This window comes from Diabrotica virgifera, chromosome 5 (genome assembly GCF_917563875.1).
Source record: "Diabrotica virgifera virgifera chromosome 5, PGI_DIABVI_V3a".
Classification (NCBI taxonomy): Eukaryota; Metazoa; Arthropoda; class Insecta; order Coleoptera; family Chrysomelidae; genus Diabrotica; species Diabrotica virgifera.
In genome coordinates this window covers 47152547-47179510 of record NC_065447.1, presented here as the reverse complement: position 1 = coordinate 47179510, position 26964 = coordinate 47152547, and the positions used below count along the sequence as shown (strand labels likewise).

Here is a 26964-nt window from a genome sequence, read left to right as displayed (position 1 = left end):
TGGAATTCCAGCTTAATATTCTTACGAAAGAATGTCTTTACATTTATTTACAAATCTTCGTTTGCGAATAGTAAATATATAAACATACCTATTTAATTAAATACTTACGTGTCAGAGTAGACGTCAATCAATATTTGTGTTTGACAAATATTGTCAGTTCCACAGCCATGCGAGTAAGGAATTGATCTTTCTGTCCTGCTTTTGCCCTCCGCAAATACTTTATCACTAGGTTGAGTATTTAATATAAAAGTAAAGGGTAGAACGTCAGCTAGAGATTGCTAAAATTAGATTTTTTTTAATAATTATATTATAGTCAAACCGGAATTATTAATTTGTTTGATATAGTTCGTCCACTCTAACTTTCCCCATGCGTCACGATTCATTTTCAAATACAGTCCAACCCGCTTATTGGCCCTCGTGCCAATCAAAAAGTATTCCTATAACCGGGATATTCTAATAACCGATCTTTGGTCGCTAGTAGAAACATTTCGGGACCTCAAATTTCTATTCCTTAAACCGGGATATTCGTTTAAGAGGTATTCTAATAAGCGGGTTTGACTGTATTTAAGTCAAAATATAAAGTGAAACGAATGTCGATGTGAATACTCATTTTGTATACTGTATACTACACACATCGGAGTACGTTTCACTTAATGTTTTGCTTTCATTTGTTTGAAAATAAATCGTGAAGCATGGGCACAGGTAAAATGGAACAACTGTAGGAAACTAATGACTAAAATTTTATTATTTGTAGATATTTGAATTGAGACATTAACTAATTTACAATAAATGGAAACAAAGACTTTCAATTAGGAAAAAAATATATTGTATAATGTGTAACGTATAAAAACAGTAACGCGTTTGGACAAACACGTGTTTGAAAGCCAAATGGAATAAATTCATTATTTCGTAAACCAGCGATTTTAAGAAATAATCCCGAAACCGGTCGATTTTTATTTTTAATATGATTTATTTGGCATATATATCATTCTAGTGACGTTCTCCATCTAGGCGTGATGACGTAATCGATGATTTTTTAAAATGAGAATAGGGGCGGCATGCTAGCTCATTTGAAAGGTTATTCAATGCTATATTTATGAATCATCATCATCATTCTCTTTGCCTTATTCTTATGCGGGGTCGGCTTCCCTAATTACATTTCTCCATACAATTCTATCTTAAGTCATATCAATATTAATCCCCTTTACCAACATGTCCTGCCTAATCGTCTCCCCCCACGTCTTCTTTAGTCTTCCTCTCCTACTCCTTTCAGGAATCTGCACTTTCGCAATTCTTCGTATTGGGTGATTAACGTCTCGACGTTGAACATGACCAAACCATCTTAACCTATGCTCTCTCATTTCGGCATCAATTGGTGCCACACCTAGACTTCCCCTAATATACTCATTTCTAATTTTATCCTTCCTTGTCACTCCATTCATCCATCTAAGCATTCTCATTTCCGCCACATGCCTTCGTTGTTCCTCTTTTTTTTTTCACTGCCCAACATTCAGTTCCGTACATCGTAGCCGGTCTTATGGCTGTTTTATAAAATTTTCCCTTCAACTTCATTGGAATTTTCCTGTCACAAAGCACACCACTCGCTTCCTTCCACTTCATCCATCCAGCCTTAATTCTACTGCATGCATCTCCATCTATTTATCCATTACTCTGTAATACCGATTCCAGGTACCTACTTAAAACTATTGCTTTTTTCAATTAGTTCACCATCCAAAGATACCATGTTATTAGTAGTAACTCCACCTTTAATGAACATTGCAAATACTCTGTTTTTGTCCTACTAAGTTTTAAACCTTTTCCAGAGCTTGCCTCCACTGTTCCAGTTTTTGTTCTAAGTCTCTTTCACTATCTCCTACTAACACGACATCATCAGCATACATTAAGCACCATGGAATGTTACCCTGTAGTTTAGCTGTTATCTGGTCCAAAATTAATGCGAATAAATACGGACTAAGCACCGAGCCCTGGTGCAATCCTACTTTCACATGAAATTTATCAGTCTCTCCCACACCTGTCCTAACACTAGTCGTTACTCCCTCATACATATCCCTCACAATCTTTACATATTAACCAGGGACTCCTTTCTTATTGAGTGCCCACCGCAGGATCTCCCGAGGAAATCTATCATATGCTTTCCTGTATTTACTCCTGTATTTTTCCATCAACTGTCTTATAATAAAAATTACATCTGTTGTTGATCTGCCCTGCATAAAGCCAAAGTGATTCTCGGATATTTCGGCCTCTTCACGTATCCGTCTATCAATTACTCTTTCCCATATTTTCATGGTGTGGCTAAGCAGTTTTATAGCCCTGTAGTTTGTACATTGTTGTATATCTCCCTTGTTTTTGTAGACAGGTACTAGTATACTGCTTCTTCATTCGTCTGGCATTTGTCCAACTTCCATAATTCTATTAAATAAACCTGATAGCCACCTTGTTCCTGTCTCTCCCAATGCTCTCCATACTTCCCCAGGAATATCATCTGGTCCTACCGCTTTTCCTTTCTTTATTTTTTGAAGCGCTTGAGCCACTTCCTAGTATGTTAATAATATTCAATGAAAAATAACTCTTGTCAAAAGCAGCAATCAAACGCAAAATATATCCCTTTTTGTAAATGAAGTTTTTATATTAAAATGATTAATTCAAGAATATGGTCAATCATCATTGATTAGCCCGAAGTTATATAGAAGGGATATATTTTGATTTTGATTGCTGCTTGACAAGAGTTATTTTTTTTAATTATTATTTGAATATTTATTAATATAAACGTTATTCAATGATATATTTATGAATGTAAACGTTAAAATAATTAAAAAGGGTTCAACGTGATTATATATTGTAAAATCCGGAGATATGGGATGCAGCCAGAAAGCAGTTTATTAACGAAAAGTCTTAGATTTAAAATATTGTTTATTATATTTTTATTTCAATTATTCTAATTGTTTAAAAAGTAGTAAACTTTGTATCTGGGGCTTTTCGTTGTTTTCCTCGTTAAAATAATTATTTATACCCAGTGTCCAAAAAGACAATTCTCTTAGATTATTAATGAACAATTCCCTTAAATTTCGGAACAAGGAGATTCGTTTTCTGGCTATATTTCTGTTACCTTTTACCTTTTATTTTGCCCAATATAAGTAAACGCAGCAGACTATAATGAGAACCTCTTACTATGATGAATGATGACTTCTACGAAAATTATATCTAATCTATGTATATTGGAATCAACTGCCAAGGTAAATATTGAAGTATCGACAACCAGAATATATCTGACTTAAAAATCTATTACAACTGGCTGAATGACTATGGTGTCTATGTTATTAAAAAAAACAGAATATCCGAGATATCAAAATGCAGAGAGAAGTCCGCCAAGGTTGCGTGCTCTCCCCACTACTCTTCAATGTGGGTGGACAGTGAAGCGGCATATAAAGAATCGCTCTCAGATTCAATAGAAGATATTTCTGTCAATGGGGGACTTTTGTACAACTTACATTTTGTAGACGATACAGAAATAATGACGGATATCAACAATAATTTACAGAACGTAATACAACGTCTTAATGAATGCTGTCATCAATACGGACTGAAGATGAATTTCAAGAAAACTAAATGCATGAGCATGACAAAGTCAGCAGATGCAAACATGCAATTGATTATTGAAGATACTGTAATTGAGAGTGTGTAAACCCACAAATATTTAAGAACATGGATAACATCAAATGTAGATCAAACCAAAGAAAATTAACATACGTATTGAAATAAGACGAGCATCATTCATTACAGTTAAGAAGTTTCTTTGTTGTCGGAATATAAGGTTAGAAGTGCACACTAAGGATGGTTCTGTTTTACGTGTTCTCTACGCTTCGTTGTGGCTTAGAAGCGTGGAGAATAAAAAAAGTGTATCTAAAATAAGTTGGCAGCATTTGAAGTTTGTATTACAGAAAAATCCTACGAATATTTTAGATTCACCTAATGTCAAACTTGGAAGTAAATATACTCTGGGCTAATTAGCAAAATACAAGGAAAAGTTATTTACCAGCAATTTTATTGCTGGAATCGAGTCTTATTATTGTATGTATTAATAATATAGGTATGCAAAGTCCGCAGATAGTGTGCTACTTTTTTTATAAACAAAATGGCGCCCGAAAATCGTGTTTTTTTCAATTGTTGCTCTATAACTCCAAAGATTTTAACTTTACACCAAAAACACTCAAATAAAAATTCACCGCAATTAAATTCTGCATAGAGACGTGTTTTTCCCGATTCCATTTGACGAAAAATTTCCCCGTAAAAAGCGGGTTTTTCCAACAAAATCTTTAATTTTCAACTAAAATTTTAGATAAGCAATTGTTAATCAATAATTAAATAACTTGGTAATGTAAAAGCTCTTTTATATAGATTATAATTCCAGAAGCCAATGGGAATTGAATGAACAGTTTAGCAACAATTGAATTGTTAATTAAAAATTTACGGTGGCTATAATAACGACAATAATTATGATGGATAAGAATAACTATGATTTTTTTATACAAAAACACTATACCTATCTAATGTACTTTACAGAATTAAAATTGGACTATTTAAGCGGCCTCAGCAATATTATAAAATTATAAACAATTTTTTGCCTTATAAGCAAATAGAATATCTCGGGAAATATTAAACTAAATTAAATTGTAAAAACGGAATTCGAAAAAAAGCGGCAGGGAGCTTCTTCTAAAAGAAAAAATGTTTAATTATGACGGGTGGTTTCTGAGATACAACCGGTCAAAATTGACCAGAATTTACGGCAAAGATATAAACCATATAAACCATAAATAGGATCATAATTTTCAAACCATCACATTTTTGTTTTTGTCCTCTTTCTCCACACCAATTTTCATATTCTTAAAGTACTTATAACATATATTATTATAATAAAAACTATCGATAGTACGTGTGAAAATTGTCAAAAATAGCAAAATTCCAATCAAAAATTAGGTTGGAGAAACTGTAACCCTCAAAGTTCAAAATCTGTATACGTTAAAAAAAGCATTTTCTCGGCTTCCCATGGAGCAATTTCCTTCATTCTTTTTTTGTTTCCAAGAAACTCGAGTAGAGCCATCGAACTAACGCATTATTAAATGTCAGACTTGCTTTTGTTTTATTATAATAGATTAATTTATTTATAAGAACAGAAAACTACATATTTTTTCCAGTTGTAGGCTTTTTCTTACATAAACTTACTACAAGTGTACTTTTTAAAGTTAAAAACATAAATATTCTCATTTGAAAGCTGCATAATTATTTAAACAATTTTTATTTAAACAAATTAAAATTTTGTGTTATAATAAATAAATAAATTATTTATAAAAAAGCAAAAGCAAGTCTGACATTTAATAATGCGTTAGTTCGATGGCTCTACTCGAGTTACTTGGGAACAAAAAAAGAATGAAATTGGTGTGGAGAAAGAGGAGAAAAGTAAAAAGGTGATGGTTTAAAAATTATGATCCTATTGTTTATATATTTGCCGTAAATTCCGTTCAACTTTGACCGGTTGTGTCTGAGGAACTACTCATCATAATTAAACATTTTTTCATTTAAAAGAAGCTCCCTGTCGCTGTTTTTCGAATTCCGGTTTTACAATTTAATTTAGTTTAATACTTCCCGAGATATTCTATTTGTTTGTAAGTCAAAAAATTGTTTATAATTTTAAAATATTACTGAGGCCGCTTAAATAGTCCAATTTCAATTCTGTAAAGTATATTAGATAGGTATAGTGTTTTTTTTTATGAAAAAATCATAGTTATTCTTATGCATCATAATTATTGTCGTTATTATAGCAACCGTAAATTTTTAATTAACAATTCAATTGTTGCTAAACTGTTCATTTAGTTTCCATCGGCTTCTGGAATTATAATATATTCGAAAAGGGCTTTTACGTTACCAAGTTATTTAATTATTGATTAACAATTACTTATCTAAAATATTAGTTGAAAATTAAAGATTTTGTTGAAAAAACCCGCTTTTTACGGGAAAAGTTTTCGTCCAAGTGAATCGGGAAAAACACGTCTCTATGCAGAATTTAATTGCAGTGAATTTTTATTTGGGTGTTTTTGGTGTAAAGTTAAAATCTTTGGAGTTATAGAGCAAAAATTGAAAAAAACACGATTTTCGGGCGCCATTTTGTTTATAAAAAAAGTAGCACACTATCTGCGGACTTTGCACACCTTATTATTAATATATACAATAATAAGATTCGATTCCAGTAATAAAATTGCTGGTAAATAACTTTTCCCAAAAATGGCCTATTCTTCGATAATCAGCCCAGACTAATAGAAGAATAGGAAATAGAAGAAGCGGAAATACCATTAGCTGTCAACAGACGAGAAACTTGAGTAGGACATTGTAATGAGAGGGCAAAAAGATTAATTCTTAAAACTTATTATGCCAGGCAAAGTTTGAGGAAAGCGAATTGTCAGAAGAGAAGAATATCCTGGAACAACTTTAGAAAATGATTTGAATCTAGAAGTGCAGAACTATTTAGAGCGACAGTCAACTGCGTACAACATTCGATAGAAGTTGGTACTTGAAGAAGAAGAAGGTGAGTAACATGGGTCAAACTTACCTCAAGGTTGATATCCAATGTTTTACACAAAGTCTTTTCTCGAAACACAGTGACATTTTCAGTGTAAAGTTTTGATCCTTTGACTCTATAATCCATGGTCAGTTCAAACATAAAATCCACCGACTCTATGTTGCTTTCTTCGCTTCTAGCTTTGAAATCAATGCAATATCTTAGGTTTAAAATATTGTCATTAGAGGTGATAGAAGTCATGTTTGATTCTAAAGCTGTACGGAAATCAATTACAGATTTAGTTGGGATAACAAAGACGTGGCCGCTTTTATAAGCACCTACTGCAAGATCTAAAATAAAAAAATCATTTTTAGCCAAGTAAATGAACGGGAAATTCGGCGATACCGTGTAATTTTCAGGGGCAACTCCGAATTGCGAGAAAATTTGGATTTAGGTTCTACTTAACCTCTACTTCAAAGTTGAAATTGTGCCGTTGGTTGCTTTTACTTGGGGGGTGACAGTCACCCCTTCTCGGGGGTGAAAAACCATACGTTCAAGATAAGACCGGAAATGGATAAATTGACTGATTTTAAGCAACTTTTGTTCTATAGAGTTTTTTATGTAAGTTACTACTTTTCGAGTTATTTGCCATTGAAAATGTTGATTTTTCGACAAAAAAACTACGTTTTCAGACGGTTTTTCGCAAATAACTCAAAAAGTAAATATTTTATCGAAAAAATATCCTCAGCAAAAGTGTAGCTTATAAAAAACTCAAAAAAATGGTGTATCAGTAAAGTTTATCAATCAAATAAAAACAGAGTTGTAGCTCATGAAAAATAAGTTCTTATTCGTCTAATTCCAAATAGAATATTTCAAGGTGAAATCACCGAAAAATTAAACACTTTTCGGAAAAAAACCATTTAAAATTTTTTAAAGTGTTTATAAAAAGCTTTGTTTTAATTGTTACCAAAAGTATTAGCATTAAAAATAAGCGAGTTACGCTCAAAATAAAGTTGGCCCTCTTTTTTTTTGTAAAAAATCATAGAAATCTCGCCTCCCCAAATGAAATTAATCGCTACCGCTTTACAAACAATTTATTTACCTACCTATTTTTTATACGATCTGTCAGTCTCACCGGTTTAAAGTGTTTATTTTGGAAAGGGTTATAATTGAGACAGCTTGAATGGGTCACTAATCACGACTGTATGCAAATTTTGAACAGCCATATCTTAACCAATTTTTGTCTTACGAAAAAACAATATGAAACTAGCATATTTATAATAGCAAAACCTACATTTTTTTACTCTTTAAGATTTTTCTTATCACTAATACTTTTAAGTTATTTTGAAAAAATGAAATTTTTCAAAAAATTTTAGAAATTTTTTTTTTAATATAAAATCGAATATTTTAAAAAATAATCACTTCAAACCAATCAAACTTACAGATCTTACAAACAATACAGATACAGTTAAAGTAGGTGGTAAAGCCAAACGATTAATTTCATTTAGGGTGCTAAATATAGGGAGGTTTTCACGATTTTTTTATCAAAAAGGGGCCAACTTTTTTTTCAGTGTAACTCGTTTATTTTTAGTGCTGTAAACTTTTGTAAAAAGCAAATGATAACCTTTTTTTCGATACTTTAAAAATGGTAATCAGGTTTTCCCGACAAAGGCTTCTTTTTTCGGAGATTTCGAGTTGAATTATTCGATTTTGTATTAGACGAATAAGAACGTATTTTTCATGAGCTACAACTTTGCTTCTACTCAATTTGTAGACTTTAGTGGTACACCATTTTTTTCGTTTTTTTTATAGGCTACACTTTTGCTAAAAATATTTTTTTCGATAAAATATTTACTTTTTGAGTTATTTGGGAAAAACGGTCTAAAAACGTAGTTTTTTTTTCGAAAAATCAACATTTTAAATCGTGAATAACTCGAAAAGTATTGACTTACGTAAAAAACTTTATAGAACAAAAGGTGCTTAAAATAAGTCAATTTATCCATTTCCGGCTTTATTTTAAACACGCGTTTTTCACTCCCGTGAAGGGGTAAATATCACCCCCAAGTAAAAGCAACCAACAGCACAAATTCTACTTTGAAGTGGAGGGTAAGTAGAACCTAAATCCAAATTTTCATGCAATTCGGAGTTGCCCCTGAAAATTACACTCCAAAACGGTCATTTATTGGGCTATTTACTTTCAATTAAAAAAAATTACACAACATAAAATTAACATACAACTGCTGTAGAGAGCAACATTCGGGAATTAGTGCAGCCGATATGTGAAACAATTGTGCATTTAACGATAGAAGTATATAATTTAGATCACATATACTACACATATAATGGTTTACATTTGGATATTAGGCCATCTCAGATTTTGTCTTTTACAAAAATGGCGGGCATTCAAAATGGCGACTATACATATGTGGCTAATAGCTTCTTCTTCTTCATGTGCCGTCTTCTACCGAAGGTTGGCGACCATCAAACGATAGGTTTCTCTGTTTTGTGCCGCATGTATTATGTTCGCAGCTTCTGGTATTTGAAACCATTGTCTCAAGTTTCTCAGCCAGGATTTCTTCTTCCTGCCCAAACCTCTTCTACCTTCAATCTTGCCTTCGACGATAAGCTGTAGCAGACTGTACTTATCATTACGGAACACATGGCCCAGGTATGACGCTTTCCTCCTTTTAACAGTTGTTAACAATTCCAACTCTTTACCCATTCGTCTCAATACTTCTGTGTTGGTCACTCTGTCTGTCCAAGGAATTCTCAGTATGCGTCGATACAGCCACATTTCTAGAGCCGCTAACTTCTTTATAGTTGCTGCTGTTAACGTCCACCCTTCTACTCCGTAAAGTAGCGTAGAGAGTACATAGCATTTTGTGGCGCGCCATCGGAGGTTAACGCTTAGGTTGCGGTTGCTTAAGAGCTTTCTCATTTTTATGAATTTGGATCTTGCTATTTCAATTCGGATCCTAATCTCTACGTCTGGGTCCCACTTATCATTTACTGTATATCCCAGATATTTAAATCGGTGTACTCTTTCAATACGTTCGGCTTCAATATTCAGGTCGATATGTTGAATGTTCTTTTTACTGATCACCATAAATTTAGTTTTCTTTCTATTGATCTTCAGTCCAAATTGGTTGCCAGTTGTATTTACTCTATTTAGCATCATCTGTAAATCTTCGATGTTATCGGCTAGTATAACAGTATCATCTGCATATCGAAAATTACTTATTGGTACGCCATTAATCTTGATGCCCTCATTGTACTCTTCTAGTGCCTCTAGAAATATTTGTTCCGTGTACACGTTGAAAAGCAGTGGCGAAAGAATACAGCCCTGTCTAACCCCTCTAGAAATGGTTATGTTTTCACTCACCATATGTCCATTCTTTATGTGGGCTGTTTGATTCCAATATAGATTTTTTATAATCTGGATGTCCTTAGTGTCAAGTCCTGAAAGATGTAATAGTTCTATGAGTTTGTCATGTTTGATAGTATCAAATGCTTTCTCATAGTCGATAAAACAGGCGTAAACATCTTTCTGTTGATCCAGGCATTTTTGAATCAAGACTTGTATTGCAAATAGGGGCTCTCGAGTTCCAAAACCGCATCTAAAACCGAACTGTGTTTTACTTATGCTGTGTTCTAATTTTGCTCGTATTCTGGAATGGATAATACGCAAGAATACTTTAAGGGTATGACTCATTAAACTTATAAGGCGATATTCGCTACACGTCTTAGAATTGGATTTCTTGGGAAGGGGCACAAATGTAGATTTCAGCCAGTCCGATGGAATTTGACCAGTATCGTATATCTTATTGAACAGTTTCAATACTACATTCATGTTGTTCTCGTTAAAAACTTTTAAAAATTCGACTGGTATTTCATCGCATCCTGTTGCTTTCCCATCTTTCGTTTGATCTATAGCTTTTATCACCTCACTTTTCAATATTTTTGGTCCATTAAGATCAAGAGAGTTCGTAGAAATATGACGATAATCCGTAAACAAATCTTTTATGTAAATTGCCCAAGTCTGTAACTGTTCTTCTTTATCTACAATAAGTTTGTTGTTCTCGTCTATTAACTTACCAAACTGTTTTTTCTTGTAAGTATAAGAAAACTCCTTAATTTTTTTATGCATGTTAAAACTATCGTGTCTTCGTTCTAGCTCTTCTATCTCTTGACATTTTTCTTGTAACCATTTCTCTTTGGATTCTTTTATCTTTCTGCTGACAGTTCTATCCAGTTCTTTATATTGTTCGGGATTATTCTTATTTTCCCTCCTTCTGTCCATGAGGTGTAATATTTCATCTGTCATCCATTCGTTCTTCTTCTTCCGCTCGTAGTCACCAATTACTTCTTTCGCACCGTTGCATATAGCGTCCCTTAAGTTGATCCAGTCTCTTTCAATATCATCCGTATTTGTTGTTAAAGCAACATTACTATTAATGCTATTTGTAAGCTTGACTTTTATCTCGGGATTTCTAAGTTGATCCATATCTAATCTTTTGTTATTCTGTTTCTGGATTAAGGTTTTTAGTCTGACTCGTAATTGGGCTACAAGAGGATTATGGTCAGAGTTTATATCAGCTCCAGGATATGTTTTGGCTGATATTATTGCGTTACGGAATCGTTTGTTGATTGTTATAAAGTCTATCTGATTTCTAACGATGTACCCAGACTTGTCCTGTGGTGACCTCCAAGTGTACAATCTTCTTAATGGTAACTTAAACCAAGTATTAGTGATAATTAAGTTTTTCTCCTGGCAAAACTGTATTAGTCGATCACCTCGTTCATTTCTTGTTCCCAACCCATACTTGCCAACTACATCACTGACTTCGCCTTTTCCTATTTTGGAGTTAAAATCTCCCATTACCATGGTTATGTCTTGTTTCTTTAGGTTTTTTATGATTTCGTCTAATTGTTCGTAAAACTCTTCAATTTCTTCATCAGTACTCTCAGATGTGGGAGCATAAACCTGAATTATATTTATGTCTAGAGGGTGCGCACTTATCTGGATCAACATGCAGCGTTCTGAATATGGAATAAAATTTTTTATATGTTTTCTGATTTTATTATTTACTAGAACCGCTACTCCATGCCTATGGTTGACATCTTCTTCTCTGCTCTGCTAATAGCACGATAACTAAATAACGAGATTTTTAGATTTCAACCAAATTTGGTATATAGGTTCAAAATGAAGTCAAGATTGGAGTAAAAAAAATATGGGTAAACAACAACGAATGGAAGTGGAACGACAAAGAAGGAAAAATGATCAAAACAACATCAAAAAACTAGCAGACAATTGTACCATGGGAATAACGATGACGACACAAGTACAGAAAAAGGATAACGATAATTCAAAAAAAGGACAAAAGAGAAAAAAAATGAAAACCGGACAAAAACACAAGAGAACATGTCGAAAAGAACACTTACTTTTAGGAACATGGAATGTAAGAGGCACATATAGAGAAGGTAAACTTAAACATCTAGCGAGAGAAATCGAAAAGTTCCAATTTGACATAGTAGCCTTGCAGGAGACGAAACAGCTGGGAAATGATATATTAGAAATAGAAGATACAGTGTTTTTTAATAGCGGCGGAAAGAATAGAACATTAGGCACAGGTTTTATGCTACGAAAAGAACTAAAGGAAGCAATAGTAGAATTCAAACCAATATCAGATCGAATATGTAGTATCAGGATCAAGGGAAAATACCAAAAAATCACTCTCATAAATATTCACGCACCATCTGAAGAAAAAGATAATGATGTCAAAGAATCTTTTTACAGTGAACTAAATAGAACAATCGAAAGTATACCCAGATACGACATGAAAATTATTTTAGGCGACGCAAATGCCAAAATAGGGAAGGAAGAAGTATTTAGACCGACAATAGGAAAACATAATAAACACAATGAAACTAATGAAAACGGACAGTTCCTCATAGATTTTGCAAGAGAAAAAAATATGATCATAATGAGCACATATTTCGAAAGAAAAGAAATACACAAGGAAACATGGATATCGCCAGATAGAAAGACCAAAAACCAAATAGATCACGTGCTGATCGAAAAAGAAGAGCAGCAATGTATAAAGAAGATTAGAACATACAGAGGACCAGATGCCGACTCCGACCATTACATGGTGGGTATCAAAATGAAGCAACTGATACCTGAAAACAAAAACAAAATAAAAGAAAAGAAATGTATAAATAAACCAATTCGGTTTGCAACAAAAAAAGAGCAAGAAACATACAGAGAAACAATGGAAAGGGAACTAAAAAAGATACAAATAGAAGAACAAACGGAGAACAACTGGGAAATCATAAAGCAAGTAATGAACAAAGCAGCAAAAGAATGTAATAAACAAGAGATTAAAAAGAGGAAGGAGTGGTTCGACATAGAGTGCCAAAAAGAAATAGAACTAAGACAATCATTAAGGATGGAAATGATCAAGAAAGAAACAACAGAGACGCATGATAGATATATAGAACAAAGACAAAAAGTAAAGAGGTTGTTGAGAGAAAAGAAGAGAAAACACTTAGATAATAAGCTAAAAGAAATAGAAGAGAACTACAGAAATAAAGAAATAAAAAACCTGTATCAAGGTGCCAGAAACGAGAAAAGAGGATACCAGCAAAAACCCATATTCGTTAAAACCAAAGCTGGAGATAATAAAAGCGGCGAAGCAGAAATAGTAGAGAGATGGAAAGAGTATTTTGACGAATTACTAAATGGCAAGAATAAGCCAAACCAAAATGAATCCATAGAAGCAGAGACAGAAAATGAACAGTTAGAAGACATAGAAGATAATCCACCGAGCAAAGAACAAATCGAGGAAATAATTAGAAATCTTAAAAACAACAAATGCCCTGGAAGCGATAACATAACAGCAGAGATGATGAAATATGGTGGAAAATTGCTGAATGATTGGATACACAAAATCATAAAAGATATATGGTTAAAAGAACGAATACCAGAGGACTGGAAGGAAGCAATTATCTGCCCATTACATAAAAAAGGCGACAAAACAGAATGCAGTAATTACAGAGGAATAGCTTTACTAAATACCGTATACAAAATCCTAGGAAAATCAATAAAAGACAAACTTGAAAAAGAAGCTGAAAATATAATAGGCGAATATCAGTGCGGATTTAGAAGAGGGAGAAGCACAACGGACCAAGTATTCGTAATCAGAGAATTACAAGCAGAAAGCTATGAACACAACCTACCAACGATAGCACTATTCATCGACTTCCAACAAGCATACGATAGAATAAAGAGGAAGAAATTAAAAGAGGCGCTTGAGGAATTGGGAGTTAGCAGAAAGCTACGTAGCATGATACATCTCACTCTGGAGAATACAGAAAACAGAGTCAAAATAAACAATCAATCATCAGAAAAATTTATAGTAAACGAAGGATTAAGACAGGGCGATCCTCTGTCATCTTTACTCTTCAACTTATGCCTAGAAAAAATAATGCGAGAAGCAAAAATCAATAGAGAAGGACTCATATATCAAAGAAGACACCAAGTTTTGGCGTTTGCGGATGATGTGGTGTTACTGGCAAGAGGAAAAAAAGAGCTACAGGAGATGGTACAGAGAATAGTAAAAGCAGCGAAGAAAATGGGACTATATATAAATTCAACTAAAACAAAATGTATGGAGTGGACAGATGGTCAGTTTAGGAATGGTCAAAAGTTTAAAGTAGAAGTAGAAGAAGGAACATCATACGAATTCGAAATGGTAGAAAGATTTACATACCTAGGGGCAATAATATCACGTAAACCTATCATTAAAGAAGAAATACAAGCTAGAATAATGGCAGGCAATAGAAGTGTACATGCGCTTAATGTAATGTTGAAAAGCAAGTTTCTATCAAGAAGGGCAAAAGTACAGCTATACAAAACAACTATACAGCCAATAGTAACATACTGCAGTGAGATATGGACAATGACAAAAAATGAACAAAATTTACTGGAGATCTGGGAAAGGAAAATACTAAGGAAGATATATGGAGGAAAAATAAGGGACGGTTTATGGATAAGAAGATCAAATGATGAGTTAAAACAATTATACAACCAACCTAATATAATAGGAGTGATAAAGGCTCAGAGACTTAGATGGCGAGGTCACATTGAAAGGATGCCAAACACGAGGACTCCAAAGAAGGTACTAAACTACACTATAACTTCAAGAAAGAGAAGAGGAAGGCCGAAAAATAGATGGAAGCAAGACGTCGAAAAAGATTTGGAAAGAATGGGGCTAGAGGGCCAAAAAAGAAAAATGAGTGACAGGAAGGAATGGAGGAAAATCACATATCAAGCCAGAGAAGAGCTCAGCACATAAAGAAACGTGAAAATGAAGAAAGAAAAAAAAAACAAACTTTTCAAGCCATGGGCCTCTAAGGCCTTTAGTGCTATTGTATATATATATATATATATATATATATATATATATATATATATATATATATATATATATATATATGTTGAATGTTCTTTTTACTGATCACCATAAATTTAGTTTTCTTTCTATTGATCTTCAGTCCAAATTGGTTGCCAGTTGTATTTACTCTATTTAGCATCATCTGTAAATCTTCGATGTTATCGGCTAGTATAACAGTATCATCTGCATATCGAAAATTACTTATTGGTACGCCATTAATCTTGATGCCCTCATTGTACTCTTCTAGTGCCTCTAGAAATATTTGTTCCGTGTACACGTTGAAAAGCAGTGGCGAAAGAATACAGCCCTGTCTAACCCCTCTAGAAATGGTTATGTTTTCACTCACCATATGTCCATTCTTTATGTGGGCTGTTTGATTCCAATATAGATTTTTTATAATCTGGATGTCCTTAGTGTCAAGTCCTGAAAGATGTAATAGTTCTATGAGTTTGTCATGTTTGATAGTATCAAATGATTTCTCATAGTCGATAAAACAGGCGTAAACACCTTTCTGTTGATCCAGGCATTTTTGAATCAAGACTTGTATTGCAAATAGGGGCTCTCGAGTTCCAAAACCGCATCTAAATCCGAACTGTGTTTTACTTATGCTGTGTTCTAATTTTGCTCTTATTCTGGAATGGATAATACGCAAGAATACTTTAAGGGTATGACTCATTAAACTTATAAGGCGATATTCGCTACACGTCTTAGAATTGGATTTCTTGGGAAGGGGCACAAATGTAGATTTCAGCCAGTCCGATGGAATTTGACCAGTATCGTATATCTAATTGAACAGTTTCAATACTACATTCATGTTGTTCTCGTTAAAAACTTTTAAAAATTCGACTGGTATTTCATCGCATCCTGTTGCTTTCCCATCTTTCGTTTGATCTATAGCTTTTATCACCTCACTTTTCAATATTTTTGGTCCATTCAGATCAAGAGAGTTCGTAGAAATATGACGATAATCCGTAAACAAATCTTTTATGTAAATTGCCCAAGTCTGTAACTGTTCTTCTTTATCTACAATAAGTTTGTTGTTCTCGTCTATTAACTTACCAAACTGTTTTTTCTTGTAAGTATAAGAAAACTCCTTAATTTTTTTATGCATGTTAAAACTATCGTGTCTTCGTTCTAGCTCTTCTATCTCTTGACATTTTTCTTGTAACCATTTCTCTTTGGATTCTTTTATCTTTCTGCTGACAGTTCTATCCAGTTCTTTATATTGTTCGGGATTATTCTTATTTTCCCTCCTTCTGTCCATGAGGTGTAATATTTTATCTGTCATCCATTCGTTCTTCTTCTTCCGCTCGTAGTCACCAATTACTTCTTTCGCACCGTTGCATATAGCGTCCCTTAAGTTGATCCAGTCTCTTTCAATATCATCCGTATTTGTTGTTAAAGCAACATTACTATTAATGCTATTTGTAAGCTTGACTTTTATCTCGGGATTTCTAAGTTGATCCATATCTAATCTTTTGTTTTTCTGTTTCTGGATTAAGGTTTTTAGTCTGACTCGTAATTGGGCTACAAGAGGATTATGGTCAGAGTTTATATCAGCTCCAGGATATGTTTTGGCTGATATTATTGCGTTACGGAATCGTTTGTTGATTGTTATAAAGTCTATCTGATTTCTAACGATGTACCCAGACTTGTCCTGTGGTGACCTCCAAGTGTACAATCTTCTTAATGGTAACTTAAACCAAGTATTAGTGATAATTAAGTTTTTCTCCTGGCAAAACTGTATTAGTCGATCACCTCGTTCATTTCTTGTTCCCAACCCATACTTGCCAACTACATCACTGACTTCGCCTTTTCCTATTTTGGAGTTAAAATCTCCCATTACCATGGTTATGTCTTGTTTCTTTAGGTTTTTTATGATTTCGTCTAATTGTTCGTAAAACTCTTCAATTTCTTCATCAGTACTCTCAGATGTGGGAGCATAAACCTGAATTATATTTATGTCTAGAGGGTGCGCACTTATCTGGATCAACATGCAGCGTTCTGAATATGGAATAAAATTTTTTATATGTTTTCTGATTTTATTATTTACTAGAACCGCTACTCCATGCCTATGGTTGACATCTTCTTCTCTGCTCTGCTAATAGCACGATAACTAAATAACGAGATTTTTAGATTTCAACCAAATTTGGTATATAGGTTCCCTTTTTGATGTATAAAATCGAGGTCTTAAATCGGAAGAATCGGTTTACCAGAAGTTGTGTTTTTCCTGGTTTTTATGTAAAACCATGTTGTTTTTTTTTAATTCTTTCACCCTGTATGTAATAGTTTTTCAAAAAGATAATATCGTCATTAAAAAGAGCGTGAAAATATTTTTTAGGAAATATTTTGAAGTTTTAAGTTGTGTTAATTACCATTTAATAAATGCATAACGTATCTTCACATGTACTTTTGTGCGGCAGGTTAGTGCAAATATTATAAGAACTATTGTGCATTTAATGGTAGAAGCATATAATTTGGACCACATATACTACACACGTAAATGTTCAAATTTAGATATGAGGCCTTCTCAAATGGCGGGCAATCAAAGTGGCGACTATATGTGACTAATATCACGATAACTTTTGAACGAGACCTTAGGTTTCAACTAAATTGAGTATGTAGGTTATTTTTTGATGAGTAAGATCGAGGTCTTGAACCGGAAGAATCGGTTTATCAGAATTAGTGTTTTTACTGTTTTTTTTATGTAAAAATATGTTGTTTCTTTTTCAATTCTTTCACCTTGTATATATAAATTTTTCAAAAAAGTATTACCGGTATTGAAAATAGTGTAAAAATGTTTTTTAGGAAATATTTTGAACTTCTTAGTTATGTTAATTACCGTTTAATAAATACATAACGTATGTTCACATATGTCCGTACGCTATAACTTTTCCCATGCGGTACGACCCATTTTCAATCAAATTAAGTCAAAACATAAATTGAAACGAACGTCCATGTGTATATACATTTTGTATGCTGTATACTATATACTACACACATCGGCGTACGTTTCACTTTCTGTTTTGTCTTAATTTGATTGAAAATGAATCGTACCGCATGGGGAAAGTTATAGCGGACGGACTATATGTACCTATAGGCGGCAGATTCATTTTGAATGCCCGCCATCTTTGTAAAAGACAAAATCTGAGATGGCCTCATATCTAAATTTAAATCTTTTTATGTGTAGTATGTGTAGTCTAAATTATATGCTTCTACCATTAGATGCACAATAATTCTTATATTATTATTTGCACGAATCTGCCGCATAGAGGTAGCTACCTATTATGTATATGAAGATACGTTATGCATTTCTTAAATTATAATTAATATAACTAAAGAGTTCAAAACATTTCCTCAAAAATATTTTTACGCTCTTGTCAATGCCGGTATTACCTTCTTGAAAAATTAATATATGCAGGGTGAAAAAATTTAAAAAATAAACAACATATTTTTACAAAGAAATCAGGAAAAACCCAACTTCTCGTAAATCGATTCTTTCGGTTTAAGGGATCGATCTTATACATAAAAAAAACCAATATACCAAATTTGGTTGAAATCGGACTCTGCGTTCAAAAGTTATCGTGCTATTAGTCACATACGTATAGTCGCTATTTTGAATGCCCGCCTTTTTTGTAAAGGGGCAAATCTGAGATGGCCTCATACTTAAATTTGAACCTTTGTATGTGTAGTATATGTGGTTCAAATTATATGCTTCTACCATCAAATGTCCAATAATTCTTATAAGATTTGAAGGAATTTGCCGCACATAGGTACATGTGAAGATAAGTCATGCATTTATTACGTGGTAATTAACATAACTAAGAAGTTCAAAATATTTCCTGAAAAATATTTTTTCGCTCTCTCTTTTCAATGCCGGTATCACCTTTTTGAAAAATTAATATATACAGAGTGAAAGAATTAAAAAAAATATTTTTACATAGAAAATCAGGAAAAACACAACTTCTGGTACACCGATTCTTACAATTCAGGAACTCGATCTTACGCATCAAAAAAACCCATATACCAAATTTGGTTAAGGTGGGACTTTTCGTTTAAAAGTTATCGTGCTATTAGTCACATATGTATCGTCGCCATTTTGAATGCCCGCATTTTTGTAAAAGGTAAAATCTGAGATGGCTTCATATCTAATTTTGAACCTTTATAATATGTGTAGTACCTATATGTGGTCTAAATTATATACTTCTATCATTAAATGCACAATTCTTATAATATTTGCACGAATCTGCCGCACTAAATCAGATACATATATTAAATACAAAAAATATAATTGAAACAAATTGTGTTCCATTTTTTTTACTAGAACTTCTTCTGTTCTCCAACTGTCGACCAAGGTTGGTTATTTAGTAAGGCCGAAGTATATGTTTTTCTTTTGTTTTAAACACACTATTTTGCTCTGTATTAATTTTAGTCGTGATACATTTTCAAATAATAATTTATTCCAAATAGAAAATTAGACAGTATGTTTGGTAAAAAAATAATCTAGTTCTCGTAGATTAGGTATGAAGTGTATAGCTTTCTTTACCTTTCTCTTTCAAGTTCTCTGTTACACGCTCATTCCATCTTCTCTTGGGTTTTCCTCTACTTCTCCTTTCATTAACCTCTAACAGCTCTATTCTTCGTCCCACTTAGTTTTTATTTATACATCTTATGTGTTCAAACCTTTGCAGTCTATGTTATTAGTCTTCTTTGAGACTGTAGTCACCCTAGCTCTTCCTTTAATTAAGGTGCTCCTGATCCTGTCCCTTCTACTCTTACCCAGCATCCGTTGTAACATGTTCATTTCAGCTACCTCCATCTTCTTCTTCTAAATCTTCTTTACAGGCCACACTTCACCGCCGTATACCAACAGAAGTCTCATCATTAGGGAGCGGATTTATATGCGATCAATTTTGATGAAATACGCGCATATACATGCAGTAAAAAATTACGAAATATGCGCAAGATATGCACAAAAATTCAAAAAATTCGCATAAACCACAAATTTTCTGTTCTATTCTATTATAGGGGGTTCTTTTATAGAGGGGGGCGGCAATCTTATTTATTATCTTTCAAATAAAATCGTTATTTTTTATACAATGCAATTTATTCACATTTTTTACAAAAAATGATACCAATAGTTACCTATTTAAAATTAAACAACAATATCACTATATATATCTTCGATTATAATTCACTACAATGTGTTTTTCCAAATTTTTCACGAGGAAACATTTTCTTTGATCAGATAAAATATTTTTATAACTTGAAAAACTCCTTTCAATATCAACAGAAGTAATTAGGGCGCATTAAAATAACTTGTTAAAGACGAAAATTCTGCACCAAAATCAATTTCAAAATTTCCATTAAAAATTTCGCATATTATTAGACCAGTAAGGATCTGTTTTTAGGTGGATGTGAGAGGTGGCATTCAGATTTTTGCGGATAAAGTTAGGTGATAACTTCTTTAATAATAATTGAATTATGCTCCTTCTCAAATATGCCCGGAACATTAATAAAAAAATAAAATATTTAAAAATTTCGTTTTTTTTTTCTACTTTTTTTCTTATAACTTAAAAACTATTCATTTTAGAACAAAGTCCTATAGGAATAAAACAAAGATAATTAAATTTTCTATCAGAAGCGATTGGTTAAAAATGTCTTAGTTTATTACCCTTGCTCCAAAATAGCAATAAATATAAAATAAGGGGGCAAAACAAGCCTGTCCTTATTCAATGATTTTCCATCACTTAGGTTCCACTTGGAACCTTCCTAATTCGCTTAGAAAATTTTTGTAATATGCTAAAACCGAACACCAAATTTCATTAAAATTGACTTACTAGATTTTGCATAATAATTTTGCAATCTAAACTTTTTTTAAAAAATTAAAATTTTTTAAAATCTTGCACAACAAAAACTAGAACATACAAAGATTTGTCAATTTTTTACATATAAAGAAGTACTCCACCTATCCAATGCACTTTACATAATTGAAATCGGATTATTTAAGCAGCCTCGGCAATGTTTTAAAGTTATAAACAATTTTTTGGCATATAAACAAATTAGTGCTGTGGCCAGGAGGGGGTGCTACGGGTTCCTTTATTTAGATGGACTTACCCAAGTTTTTTTGATGTATTTTGACCCGTAGAACACGAATTTTTTGGGTAACAGTTGATCCGGATGTCGATAAGGTTGTTATAAACAAACAACTTGAGGAATTACATAAAAATCGATTTTTCGCAAAATAAAACATTTTTTTTGTAAAAAATGAATAACCATTTTCAATTTCGTTGCAAAACGAAAATACAGCCGAACCATATTCCAGTCCAATCAGAGAGTGCTGCAAGCACCTCTACCGGTTTCGAAACTTATTAGTCTCTCATCAGGAGGCACATATGCTGCTCTCCCTGATCCAACCAAAACAAACCCCAGCGTGCAGTCCCGAATTGCAACGAACGAAATGGCATAGATGCCCTAGCGGCAACTGCTAGCAAAAGACTAAGTTTTCACTCTAATGGCATATAACATATCCCACCAGAATGAAAACAATGGGAACCTTCTCTGGTTACACCTCCGAGGCTTCTACAATTTGCAAGCCATACGGATGCTGAGACTAAGGAAGATGAGGGAATTCTACAATTTACAATTCACGTCACATCTGCTCAGCGCGGTAAAGTTCCAACGAGACTGGTTCCCTTCATACTCCACACAGAGTAAATGTAAATCAAAAATGAATAACCATTTTCAATTTCGTTGCAAAACGAAAATACAGCCGAACCATATTCCAGTCCAATCAGAGAGTGCTGCAAGCACCTCTACCGGTTTCGAAACTTATTAGTCTCTCATCAGGAGGCACATATGCTGCTCTCCCTGATCCAACCAAAACAAACCCCAGCGTGCAGTCCCGAATTGCAACGAACGAAATGGCATAGATGCCCTAGCGGCAACTGCTAGCAAAAGACTAAGTTTTCACTCTAATGGCATATAACATATCCCACCAGAATGAAAACAATGGGAACCTTCTCTGGTTACACCTCCGAGGCTTCTACAATTTGCAAGCCATACGGATGCTGAGACTAAGGAAGATGAGGGAATTCTACAATTTACAATTCACGTCACATCTGCTCAGCGCGGTAAAGTTCCAACGAGACTGGTTCCCTTCATACTCCACACAGAGTAAATGTAAATCAAAAATGAATAACCATTTTCAATTTCGTTGCAAAACGAAAATACAGCCGAACCATATTCCAGTCCAATCAGAGAGTGCTGCAAGCACCTCTACCGGTTTCGAAACTTATTAGTCTCTCATCAGGAGGCACATATGCTGCTCTCCCTGATCCAACCAAAACAAACCCCAGCGTGCAGTCCCGAATTGCAACGAACGAAATGGCATAGATGCCCTAGCGGCAACTGCTAGCAAAAGACTAAGTTTTCACTCTAATGGCATATAACCATATAATGGTTATATGCCATTAGAGTGAAAACTTAGTCTTTTGCTAGCAGTTGCCGCTAGGGCATCTATGCCATTTCGTTCGTTGCAATTCGGGACTGCACGCTGGGGTTTGTTTTGGTTGGATCAGGGAGAGCAGCATATGTGCCTCCTGATGAGAGACTAATAAGTTTCGAAACCGGTAGAGGTGCTTGCAGCACTCTCTGATTGGACTGGAATATGGTTCGGCTGTATTTTCGTTTTGCAACGAAATTGAAAATGGTTATTCATTTTTGATTTACATTTACTCTGTGTGGAGTATGAAGGGAACCAGTCTCGTTGGAACTTTACCGCGCTGAGCAGATGTGACGTGAATTGTAAATTGTAGAATTCCCTCATCTTCCTTAGTCTCAGCATCCGTATGGCTTGCAAATTGTAGAAGCCTCGGAGGTGTAACCAGAGAAGGTTCCCATTGTTTTCATTCTGGTGGGATATGTTATATGCCATTAGAGTGAAAACTTAGTCCATTTTTTTTGTATTTCTTGGGTAATTCTAAGCAAAAAATGTTCTTACAAGTTTTTTCGTAGGATGCATAGTTTTCGAGATAAACGCGGTGGAACTTTCAAAAAATCGAGAAATTGCAATTTTTGAACGCGAATAACGTTTGATTAAAAAATAAAATAGCAATTCTGCTGACAGCATTTGAAAGTTTAAGTCAAATTATACCGGTTTTAATTATTTGCATTGCTAAAAATTAATTTTTTTTTATTATTAAACAAAGCTTTTTTTTATAAGCCAAAAAATTGTTTATAAATTTAAAACATTGCTGGGGCCCCTTAAATAATCCGATTTTAATTCTGTAAAGTGTATTAGATAGGTAGAGCACCTCTTTATATGTAAATATATTAGCCAACTTCTAAATGGTCTACTTTTTGTTCAGAAAGATTTTAAAAATTTGAACTTTTTTAAAAACATTTAGATTGCAAATTTATTATGCAAAATTTATTAAGTCGATTTTAATGAAATTTGGTACACGATTTAAGTATGTTACAAAGAATTTCCTAAATGAATTACTGAGGTTCTAAGTGCCACCAAAGTGGTTAAAAAATATTAAATAACAACAGACTTATTTTGCCCCTTATTTTGTATCTATTGCTATATTGCACAAAAGGTAATACCTTAAGACATTTTTTACCAGTCATATATCATACAAAATTCAATTATCTTTATTTTATTTCTATACGACTTTGTTCCAAAACGAATCGTTTTAAAGTTATAAGCAAAGAAAGCAGAAAAAAAATCGATGTTTTTCGAAATTTTTAAATATTTTAATTTTTTTATTATAGTTCCGGGTATATTTGAGAAGGAGCATAAGTCAATTATTATTACTGAAGGTGTCACCTAACTTTATCTGCAAAAATCCGAATGCCACCTCTCACATCCAAAAATAGACGTTTTTTCGCAGATCCTTACTGGTCTATATGTCCTCCAAAGTTTTAAAGCCGTTTAAAGACGGGATCTGATCTAAAGCATGAATATTTCAATTTCCGTTAGAAAATCGTAAATCTATGGTTAAATGTGTAAATTCTCTTAACAATAGGGGATTTAAAAGAATCACAAATTGTATTACGAATTGTACTAAATATAATAAAAGTAAATAAAATTCGGAGTTCCCGGTAAACCATCCTTCATCATTTTAACATCCTACAATCATTTTATAACGGCGTTCTATAAGCACTATAAGTACTTTGTGTAAAGATCGGGTATTTTCTAAGAAAAAATGAAAAGGCAGTGAATGAACCGTCTCTCTTCAGGTAGTTCTCGAATTAATAGGTACGACAGCCTGTGCGGGAAAATATTTTGTGTCGAATTAAAAAATTAAATTTTTTTTGACTTAAATGTTTTTAAATATGCACAAAATATGCATGTTTCTTTAAAAATATGCAAAATTTAGTAAAGTGCTCAAATATGCGAAATATGCATGCCATATGCATTTAGCATAAAATCCGCTCCCTACTCATCATACTCTTGTATGTCTTTCTTTTTTGCTCTGCCCCGATTTGTTAATCGCAGAGTACACTGCTCACTCTTCTTCTTCTTTAAGTACCGTGCCCAAATTTTTAGGCGTGGGTAGCTCTCATAACAATTTGCCGATATCGTTCTCGATCTTTTGCGGCATGTAACAATTGATCTGCTGATAAGCCAGTCCATTGACGAAGGTTTTGGGGCCATAAATATTTCTTTCGACCAATTCCTCTTTTTCCGTCGATCTTTCTATTGAGTATTAACTGCAGCATCCTGTATCTGCTACCTCTCATTGTATGACCCAGATATTCAAGTTTTCTCTTTTTTACCATATTGGTTAAGACACCTTCGCCTTGACCTACTCTGTCTAAGACTTCTCTGTTTGAAATGCGTTGAACTCAAGATATTCTGAGCATTCTACGATACGACCACATCTCAAAGGCTTCTAATTTGTTCATCATGTTAACCTTTATGATCCAGGTTTCACATCCATATACACTCTGGGCCAAAATTAACCGGCCACCTTAAAAATAGGTCATTCTTGATGTCTTATATCTCCTAAACCTGTTTGTCCGATTTAAGTGATTTTTTAATACTTTATAGCCTTATTCCTGAACAATATCGTTATAATGATATTGTTGCTAAACAGGTAAATTTTCATTGTATACTGGGTGTACGAATCAAACTGTGTTTTTTTCTTAAAGTTTGCATCACCCTGTGGAATATTCTAGCACTTTTAGAATGCTGAAATTAAAACCTAACTATAGCCTCATGCTTTCTCAACATTATGTTGTTTGATTGAGTCGCTTATGTTGGATAATAAAAAAGTTAGGTGCTTTAACAAACTAGACATGTTTTTTATCAATAGAGGGTGTTTTTAAAAAAATTTGGCAAAGTTTAAGGGGCAATTCTGCATGAAAAATAATGACAGTTTGATTTATAAACTTATGTCCGCAAATGCTTCGTTTCTGAGATAGGGGTTGTTGAAATTTTTTCTGACAAACTGATGATTTATTTATTGCTTTAAAACCGGTTGAGATATGCAAATTCAATTTTGTGGGTTTTATGACGTAGTTATTGCATATTTTTTGACATACAATTAAGAATTTAATATTCACCATTGGCGCGCATACGGGTAATATGAGCCATCATATTACCCGTATGCGCGCCAATGGTGAATATTAAATGCTTAATTGTATTCCAAAAAATGTGCAATAATTACGTATTAAAACCCACTAAATTTCATGTGCATCTCTCAACCGGTTTTAAAGCAATAAATATATCGTCAGTTTGTCACAAAAATTACAACACCCCCTATCTCGGAAACGAAGCATTTGAGAACATAAATTTTAAATGCAAACTGTGATTATTTTTTCATGTAGAATTGTCCCTTAAACTTTGCCAACATTTTTTAAAAACACCCTGTATTGATAAAAAGCATGTCTAGTTGTTAAAGCACCTAACTTTTTTATTATCCGACATAAGCGAATCAATCAAACAACAAAATGTTGAGAAAGCAAAAAATCACAGTTTGATTCGTACACCCGGTATACAATGAAAATTCACGTGCTTAGCAACAATATTACTCTAACGATATTGCCAAGGAATAAGGCTATAACATATTAAAAAAATCACTTAAATCTGACAATAGGTTTAGGAGATATAAGACATCAAAAATGACCCATTTTTAAGGTGGCCGGTTAATTTTGACCCAGAGTGTAGTAATACAGGATACACATAACATTTTAGGAACTTGATTCTTATTTGTAAGTTCAGCTGAGAGTGGCTCAGAAGAGATCTAAGTTTCATAAATGCTCCTGCTTACTCTCTTCTAACTAAACCAACCAGCCTGTATTCTATGGGCAATTTCTCGATGTTATGTCCCATTTTGCGTTATGTAAGAGACAATATATTTAAGTTCTCCTACTCGTCATAATTATTTTTCTCCAAGCAATTTTATGTCCCTAACTATTGCTGTTCCTGCCAACCACATATACCTATTCGGTTTTGGACCTGCTAAGCTTAATTTCTCCCCCTTCAATTGCCCTTCTCCAACCCTCTAGCATTTTTTGCCCTCTTCTTCTAACAAGATATCATCAGATCAGCAAAGAGCATTGACTAAGGAGCCTCCTCCGTTACCTTCTCTGTCAATACCAGGATATCCACAACAAGGTTAAACAGGTAGGGACTCAGTGAAGAACATTGATGGAAACCAACCGTCATTGGGAAACTTTAGGTCAATCCTACACAAGTCCTTATTTTGCTACTCCGCCTCTGATAGTTGCTGGGTGAATTAAGTAGCTCAGTGATTATCAGTGCCGCTCGCAAGCCCGAATAAAAGAGGAGGGTTTGTGCCAGTAAATGTATCTGACAGTAGAAACCTTAGTTATATAAACCATAAAAGGAAGTACGTTTATATTATATTATATTTTTACAATTTAAAAATTATTAAATTTTTTATTAAAAATAAAGCAGGATTATAA

The 26964-nt window shown here is 33.5% G+C and overlaps 1 protein-coding gene across 1 annotated transcript in view; it reads right to left on the bottom strand.

The window, feature by feature from the left end:
- The window catches only part of LOC114331577 (integrin alpha-V), a 145622-nt gene that overhangs the window by 46343 nt on the left and 72315 nt on the right, over positions 1 to 26964 (bottom strand). The window contains exons 12-13 of the mRNA XM_050651436.1: positions 6623 to 6921; positions 109 to 278 (exon numbers count right to left, since the gene is read on the bottom strand). Of these exons, the coding sequence (XP_050507393.1) occupies positions 109 to 278; positions 6623 to 6921 (469 nt within the window). The remainder of the gene's footprint in view (positions 1 to 108; positions 279 to 6622; positions 6922 to 26964) is intronic.